Here is an 8,402-nt window from a genome sequence, read left to right on the forward strand (position 1 = left end):
AAACCGAAAACATTTCATACCCCACTGAACTGACTTTTTAACACGGCATAGTTCAGATTGATCAATTTACAAACGTTCCTTTGTAGAGATATATTGAATTTCTTCATATGGGCTCAACATACACATGTCAAACATGGATGCGTTCTTCACGTAATTAAAGGAACAGATATCGGAAGATATTAAGGTTTGCATACCTTTTTTACGACGAGTTTGTAATATCTTTTCTTGTGACCAATGCAATATAGATCATGCTTTTGAAACATCACCAAGTTCAGTATACAGGGAATTTATAGTCACAAAAATTAATTAATCTTTTCTTATTTTCCTAGAATTTTAAAGATGGATGGTGATGAAGAATTCGAAAATGCAACAGTCCCTAATGACAGTGAAAGACGTAAATCGCCAGAAGATAGAGGTAAAAACTTGAATACAGAAAAATGTGAAAAGGAACAAGGAGACAGGAACTTTCAGAATAAAAGTGATGAATGTCAACAAGATCCCCAGGAGTTCAAAACAGAGTCCGAGTCATTGAGAAAAATGAAAGAAGAAATGGAGAAAATGCGCCTCGAAGACCATCGTAAAGAAGAGATTGCTGCAGCGATATACAAACGAGACTTCAAACGAGAACGAGCTAAAATAGAAGAGGAGACAATAGCTAGAGGATACATGTTCAATCCTGACATCCGGGACATTAAAGGTGCTATTGCAGAAATTATGAATGAAGAGCGAACTTTCATGTTACAAAGACAGATCGATGCTTTAGACAAAGAGGAGAAACAGATGCAAGCGGAGATAGATAAAAAGTATGGACTGCTTTTCTCCAAAGAGGGGAGACAGAACTTGACTGACCTCGCCGATAAGTTCTTCTCTTTACCCGGAAATGCAGGTCTCCCGGAACACATTACAAGATCACTGACGTCAGAGGAAATAGCAGATCTCAAGGTCGTGTTCGATATGTTTGACGTGAAGGGGAAAGGGTAGGGCTATTTTAATTTGAAAACTAAGAAATTAATACGGTTGCAAATCCTTGCTTTTGACCTTTTTCACTTAATAGATTACCATTTATGGTGTTGCCGTTTACAGATATATCAATGCTACCGATCTCAAGAAAGCGTTGGCTATGCTTGGTTTTCGAGCATCAAAAGCAGTACTGGGCAACATGATAAGTATGTCTACAGATGAATAACTAATTATCAACTTACAATTAATTTCAAGTTTCACGTAACACACACGACACGTCATTTCCTTACACAATGTTTTACAGGCGAAGTGGCCGGAGAGAACAAAGTAAGGGTGACATTTACCAACTTTTTAGATTTCGTTGTTAAAAGTCAAGGTGACGGGCCTGATCCGTACGGAGAAATTAAACAGGTATTTTTACTTGATATTTTTAATCATTTTTAGCTCACCTGAGCCAAAGGCTCAAGTGAGCTTTTCTGATCAGATTTTGTCCGTCGTCCGTCCGTCTGTAAACTTTTCACATTTTCGACTTCTTCTCAAGAACCAATGGGCCAATTTTAACCAAACTTGGTACAAAGCATCCTTGGGTGAAGGGGAGTTTAAATTGTTAAAAGGAAGGGCCAAGTCCCCTTACAAGGGGAGATAATCAAAAAAAGACAAAAATAGGGTGGGGTCACTAAAAAATCTTCTTCTCAAGAACCACTGGGCCAGGAAAGCTGAAACTTATGTGGAAGCATCCTTGGGTAGTGTAAATATTAAATTGTTAAAATCATGACCCCGGGGGTAGGGCGGGGCCACAATAGGGAATCCAAGTTTTACATAGAAATATATAGAACAAATCTTTAAAAATTATCTTCTCAAGAACCACTGGGCCAGGAAAGCATAAACTTATGTGGAAGCATCCTTGGGTAGTGTAAATATTAAATTGTTAAAATCATGACCCCCGGGGGTAGGGCGGGGCCACAATAGGGAATCCAAGTTTTACATAGAAATATATAGAACAAATCTTTAAATATCTTCTTCTCAAGAACCACTGGGCCAGGAAAGCATAAACTTATGTGGAAGCATCCTTGGGTAGTGTAAATATTAAATTGTTAAAATCATGACCTCCGGGGGTAGGGCGGGGCCACAATAGGGAATCCAAGTTTTACATAAAAATATATAGAACAAATCTTTAAAAATCTTCTTCTCAAGAACCACTGGGCCAGGAAAGCTGAAACTTATGTGGAAGCATCCTTGGGTAGTGTAAATATTAAATTGTTAAAATCAAGACCCCCGGGAGTAGGGCGGGGCCACAAAAGGGAATCCAAGTTTTACATAGAAATATATAGAACAAATCTTTAAAAATCTTCTTCTCAAGAACCACTGGGCCAGGAAAGCATAAACTAATGTGGAAGCATTCTTGGGTAGTGTAGATATTAAATTGTTAAAATCATGACCCCCGGGGGTAGGGCGGGGCTACAATAGGGAATCCAAGTTTTACATAGAAATATATAGAACAAATCTTTAAAAATCTTCTTCTCAAGAACCACTGGGCCAGAAAAGCTGAAACTTATGTGGAAGCATCCTTGGGTAGTGTAGATATTAAATTGTTAAAATCATGACCCCCGGGGGTAGGGCGGGGCCACAATAGGGAATCCAAGTTTTGCATAGAAATATATAGAACAAATCTTTAAAAATCTTCTTTTCAAGAACCACTGGGCCAGGAAAGCTGAAACTTATGTGGAAGCATCCTTGGGTAGTGTAGATTCTAATGTTTTTAAATAAAAAAGGGAAGGGGGTTGTTGGGCATGATTGGTATAGCAAGAGGGGGAATCTGGTAAAGATCTGCATCACCCAAGTTACTCAGGTGAGCGATGTGGCCCATGGGCCTCTTGTTTAAGAATAATAATGAACTAAATTTTCGGCTTTATTCAATCTTGACGTTTTTGAATCAGGCATTTGAGCTGCTAGACACTAAAGGCACTGGTTTCCTGACTCTGGAGGATTTGAGAGAGGCTTCCTCGGAGTGTAGCCTGAACTTTTCGAACACCGCCCTGAGGGAGATGATCCAGGAAGCAGACAAACACGGGGAGGGTAAAATCAGTCTGCAGGACTTCACCGACATTATGTTACAGACCAGCAGGTTCAAGTTCGCCGCCTGATGGTGTCAAAATTCACAAAAAGAAGTAAAATGAGTGAGCTGTCTTCTCAAAAATACAAGAGGAGCCTACAGAAAGTTAGAGCTGGAATGATATTAAAGAAAAAACATTGTATAACTGATAATTTTATTCACAGTGTATATGAGTGTTAAGAACACCGTTATGTTTACAATCATAACTTTTTACAGTAAACATGTTTATATGACCTGAGTTACATGTACTGACTTTTCTTTTAGTTTCATGTACTGACTTTCTTTTTCTTTTTGGATTTCTTTGGAGTCGAGCTAACGTCCGGTGACTTGGTGTCCCTCCTTGTACCATTTTTGGAGGCGCTAGGTGTCCTTTCGCTTTTCTTCCGGTTCAATTTTCCATCTTTGATCTCTTTGGTGTTTAACTGTGACATTATCTCTGCAACGTCCCCTGCAATATGCATGTATAATTCAGGATGATAGATTGAGTTAAAGAGGGTAATAGTTTTAAAGAATGAAGATCAGTATGTATAGATAAAAACCACTTTACCTGCCTTCTCCTCTGCTATTTTTTGTTGCTTTTTATCCCAGTGCTTCAATTTCCCTTCAAAGTTAAAAAATATTCAACTTAAAGGGTTAGGAACAATTTGGTAGTTTTCTTCTGATTTTTGAATTTCTCTCGATTAAAAATAAATTTTGTTCAATAATTTAAAACAAATTTTAACTTCCATAAAAAAGGTATCATTTTAAAACTTTTATAGGAATTGAAATGCGGCTTGGACATATGATTTAATCCCAGAAAGCCGGAAGGGAAGAAGGACATAATTATGTTGATACGTACGTTCTAGAAACTGGTACTTCTTCTCCCAGTCTTGTAACAGTGGAGTGATCTTCTTGATTGAATTGTCTTCATACACTGAATCAACAAAGAAACAATTAATTCAAATAGAGGATTCAACGAAATAAAGATCAAAAGATGCAATGTCGATCACATATTTCCATTACATCTTGATTTTTTTTAACAATTGATCAAAAGTATCGAAGTCATTTTTAGTTCCGCTCTTCTCTCGGCCATTCCGACTCAAGAATCTTACAATTTCTGATGTATGAAATAAATTCATTTCATAATCTTTCATTTGATATAATATTAAATGTCAATTCATTATTTTCTATTTCGGAAAAATGAAAATATTCATTTCAGTAGGTCAATATGGCCGGGCGTCTAAATCAGTTGCTTCTATTGCCTTACTTATATATGTAGCAAAACAAACCACTCCTACAAGCTGATGAAACAAGAATATCAGCAGTCTCATTTAAATACGTGTACAATGATCATACTAATTGTTTTATCATTATTTACACACTGAATTGTCGACAGTTTTTTTCCGTTATTTCCCAATCATGACAAGAAGGACAAAGCAGGTATGACGGGTCGGCAGGGGATGTTTACTCCTCCATAGTACCTGATCCCACCTCAGTCTTATGTTTTGGAGGTCTTGATTTGCTCTGCTCCGTATCGTTAAATGGGCTTTACAGTTTGAATACTGTTCGTTATCTCCATATACCGGGTACATGTATATATCTCATGGAATTAATAGGTCCATTGTGTTTTATTTATTACTCCTTACAGTAGTTTTCAAGTTACTTACAGTAGTTTTCAACTTACAGTAGTTTTCAAGTTAGTTACAGTAGTTTTCAAGTTACTTACAGTAGTTTTCAACTTACAGTAGTTTTCAAGTTAGTTACAGTAGTTTTCAAGTTACTTACAGTAGTTTTCGAGTTACTTACACTCGACAGATGCCAAGATGTACACGCCCCGGGGGACAAACCTGGAGACCACATTCTCGGAAGGGGGTCTGGTGAAAAGCTCGGACGCCCAGGCATTCTCGTCAATCAAGTCAACAACATCTTGTGACCGGGAAGAGAAGAAATAATGGTTAATTTAAACGAAAACAAGAAAACATGTAAAATGACTGTATAGGACAAGTGACTGCTGGATAGAGGTGACTGCTATGACAAGTTTGACTGTAATGAATAATATCAAACGAAGAAATTATGATCGACTTTAAGTTAAAACCTTTTAAAAATATGTGTGTTTAAATAAACCCTGATGGTAGTAAGATCTTTCATAAACCCAGATAGAGCATTACATTTAAGGAATAACTGTCCTATTTTATGATTTCATGAGGTGATCAATCGATTGGCTTGCGTGATAATTTGTATAATGCATAAATCTATCACGCAAACCAATCGATTGATCATCGTCATGAAATCGAAAAATCTGACAGTTATTCCTTAAATTTACATGCGTTGATTCCACCAATCCAGTGCTACAACCTCTGCTTCTGTCTGGCTATTTGTCCCGCCCTGCAAGTGATTTTTTTAACCGCGCCTATCGATGAACCAGTGCATTGATGGAGAATTAAAGTACATTAGCTATTGGTGATTTTATCTCGGACAAAGGCATTGGAAATCATAATGTAAATATTAAATTATTAAACAGAAGGAATAAACAAGAGGAACGAGTACACCTCTATTTTAAAGTATTATTTTAAATTTTTTTTGGCAGACAAATAACTAACGTTGCTCAATACCTAAAGTTTCTTCTTAAGACCTTAAAACGGCCTCATATAAGATCGACCCCACCCCCAGTCCATCAAAAAATCTTAAATTATTTGTACTCCTTCGCAGATTAAAAATCCTTAACCCTCGAATTCTGATATTATTGTAAAACCTAAACACACACACAATTTTCACTATTCCCGCCACAGGCACTTGTTTCTGTAATAAATTTTTGACCCATAGTATAATAATAACACTTATATATGGGTCAAAAATTTATTACAGAAACAAGTGCCTGTGATTCCCGCCCACACTTAATATTCATGTCGCTGTCAAAAAAAATTCTTACCTGTACGACTGATTTTGCACTGTGTTCTGATGTAGTCCAGAAAATGCTTGCAAGAACAGTCAGGGTTTACAATAACACTTTCATTTTCTGGAAAAAAAAGAAGTTATAGACTGCATGAAATATACATGTATAGAGAAATCGAACAATATTCAAGCTCAAAAGACCATTAGAATACAAAATTGGAGCAGAGCAAACACAAACCTCTATCCGAGGGGTTATTGAAAAGTTCGTGGACTAGTGCATAAATCAAAACTATTAAGGAATACAGCAAAGAGTTTTTACACTTTGAATTAATTGTCAATGTTTTCATAAGGAATGGGATGACCACGTGGCACAACATAAAAATACAATGTCGTATTTCTACAGTACTACTGTATCTATAATTTGCCATCCAATTTTCACTCATATGGTGGGAAACAAATGACACATTTACTTTGTCAATTTTATTTCGAATTCTCTTAAAAGAGTGTATAAAAAAGGACGTCTGAATGGATTGATTTTTTCCCGAATTCATAATGATAAATCATGAAATTTTTAATAAAATTTTTGAAACAACATGCATTGAGAAAGACAAAATGTGACAGTAATATTGTATTAAATAGCAAGAAAATTGTAACTGTGATGGTCCAGGATCAAAATGGCCTTTTGCTTTTCTTTGTAATAAATGAATCAGATCACAAAGTCAAAAGAAAGTTAAGACTTATTCAAATGTCTTGCTTAAAAAGCAAACGTTTCGCGATATATCGCGCAAGTTACGCGTTATAACGCGAAATTAAGTTACGCGTAAAATCTCGAAAGTTTCTCGTTATACCGCGAAATTTTTTCATTTTACCTACGAAAATGAGCACTATGGGCTTTCATGGTGTAACGAATAACATGACATCATATCTTGGATACGTATACCTAAGTTGTGTATGAGCAGTGATACCTGTAGGCCTTTTGGACTAGGCGAGACAGTTGACAGCATATGGGAAGTAGGGCTGCCTCGCCCTCAGGGCTAAGATATCTCTGTCTCCGCCAGTAATTGTGAAGAGACTGTCTCTCGAATTTGACTAGAATCTTTGAAAATTATTTATTTATGCTATAATATTGAGATAACTGTTTTTCAACAGTATGCCAAATGATACCCGTGACGTTACAAGCGAGGTAACTCTTGTTTACTTAGGACAGCAACAAATCGTGTTGTGAAAAGAAATAAACGTTTATTTGCTCTGACAGTAAGACAATACAACTTTTTAAAAAATTTAATATAGGCTATGTTGTAAGCAAAACAAACAGCAACTATAGATATGAGACTTACAAGTTGTAAGCATTCTCCGAAAAAGTTGTAAGCCAAGTTCTATCCAAATGAAGATTCCGAGTTTGTTGTTTTATTATGCCAACTTATAAATGCAAATTATAATAAGAGAAAACAACATAATTCAATATAGGCATATTACAGATATTATACATAAGCCAGTTATAATGTACATTTTATGCATCCTAAAAGTAGATACCCAACTCTCTGTTCATCATACAATGTTTGTTCTGTTCTGTTTTTGTATGTATATAACTGTGATGATTTTGGACATTGTCTTGTATGCTTCACTGTGGGCCCAAATTGGTTGAATGAAAAAAAATATTCTATGCACTTTTACTTTTGGAAATGTTCAGTGAAAGACTGGTTGCCCCCTTCCCACTTTATACTATAAGGAAATCGATATAAGGAAAATATAGCGTTTATTATAAAAAAAATTGGTATACTGAAAGCCCCCCCCCCCCCACACACACACACACACAAAATAGGATTTTCGATTTTGGTCAATTTTCTTTTTTTTTATTTAAGCTTGTCAACTTTTTCATGTAAGTAAAACAAAAATTCTAGCTGCCCCCCCCCCCCCCCCCCCACTTTCAAAAACGATGCTAAGTGGCTGTATGAACGTTATATAAACTCAAAATCTTGAATGAAAAATAATCAATAAGGATCCGCTAGATCATGCGCAAAAGTCAAAATCTTAAGCGGGGCCAGCCAATATACGGAGTTGAGTCTGAAAAAGGGGGCAGTTCTGTAATGAAGTACAGTTAAATTAATTTATAAAAACTTACCTCCATATTCGACAATAATGAACGTCATATTCTTTTGGTCTTGCGACGTCAGATCACGTCACAAAATGAAATATGACGTCATAAACACTTGATTGGAAAGCGCAGCCTGGATCAAACGTTAGACTATAGAGAACTACTTCAGCTACCAAGACGTTTCCCAGTACCTGTCTTTATTCATTCAAAAATAGTCTCAAACTGGTGTAAATAATTAAATAGCACAGAAAAAAATTCATGTATATTATTTCAATATTTAGTAGCTAACTCACATTCTGAAATTGGTAAGAATCCTTGGATTGAACTGTTTTCATTTTATTTTTGATTCATGTGGACTACATC

At 36.1% G+C, this 8,402-nt stretch overlaps 2 protein-coding genes across 2 annotated transcripts; one reads left to right on the forward strand and one right to left on the reverse strand.

Annotated features, from left to right (window-relative positions):
- Positions 1-333: 333 nt before the first annotated feature.
- Positions 334-3,311, forward strand: LOC134237160 (uncharacterized). Its single transcript, XM_062719255.1, has 4 exons — positions 334-977; positions 1,084-1,166; positions 1,265-1,371; positions 2,898-3,311. Exons 1-4 carry the CDS (start codon positions 340-342, stop codon positions 3,102-3,104), a joined length of 1,035 nt encoding a protein of 344 aa, XP_062575239.1. The 5' UTR covers positions 334-339; the 3' UTR covers positions 3,105-3,311.
- On the reverse strand, positions 3,211-8,118 carry LOC134237161 (uncharacterized protein CXorf65 homolog). The gene is made up of 6 exons (XM_062719256.1): positions 8,067-8,118; positions 5,982-6,068; positions 4,859-4,978; positions 3,912-3,986; positions 3,621-3,674; positions 3,211-3,521 (listed from the first exon to the last, which is right to left on the reverse strand). The coding sequence occupies exons 1-6, from the start codon at positions 8,092-8,094 to the stop codon at positions 3,340-3,342; spliced, it is 546 nt and encodes a 181-aa protein (XP_062575240.1). The 5' UTR covers positions 8,095-8,118; the 3' UTR covers positions 3,211-3,339.
- Positions 8,119-8,402: the final 284 nt, after the last annotated feature.

This window comes from Saccostrea cucullata, unplaced genomic scaffold (genome assembly GCF_032062105.1).
Source record: "Saccostrea cucullata isolate Sc308-1 unplaced genomic scaffold, CSIRO_AGI_Scuc_v1 ctg877, whole genome shotgun sequence".
NCBI classification, from domain to species: Eukaryota; Metazoa; Mollusca; class Bivalvia; order Ostreida; family Ostreidae; genus Saccostrea; species Saccostrea cuccullata.

Bases quoted from the DNA above. Each gene is read 5' to 3' on its own strand.
- LOC134237160 (XM_062719255.1), top strand. From the start codon at position 340: ATGGATGGTGATGAAGAATTCGAAAATGCAACAGTCCCTAATGACAGT. The intron at 978-1,083 runs GTAGGGCTATTT...TGCCGTTTACAG, and splicing joins TTTGACGTGAAGGGGAAAGG to ATATATCAATGCTACCGATC. The intron at 1,167-1,264 runs GTATGTCTACAG...AATGTTTTACAG, and splicing joins AGTACTGGGCAACATGATAA to GCGAAGTGGCCGGAGAGAAC.
- LOC134237161 (XM_062719256.1), bottom strand. From the start codon at position 8,094: ATGACGTTCATTATTGTCGAATATGGAG. The intron at 6,069-8,066 runs GTAAGTTTTTAT...TTTTTTTTCCAG, and splicing joins CATTATTGTCGAATATGGAG to AAAATGAAAGTGTTATTGTA. The intron at 3,675-3,911 runs GTACGTATCAAC...TTAACTTTGAAG, and splicing joins GAAGTACCAGTTTCTAGAAC to GGAAATTGAAGCACTGGGAT.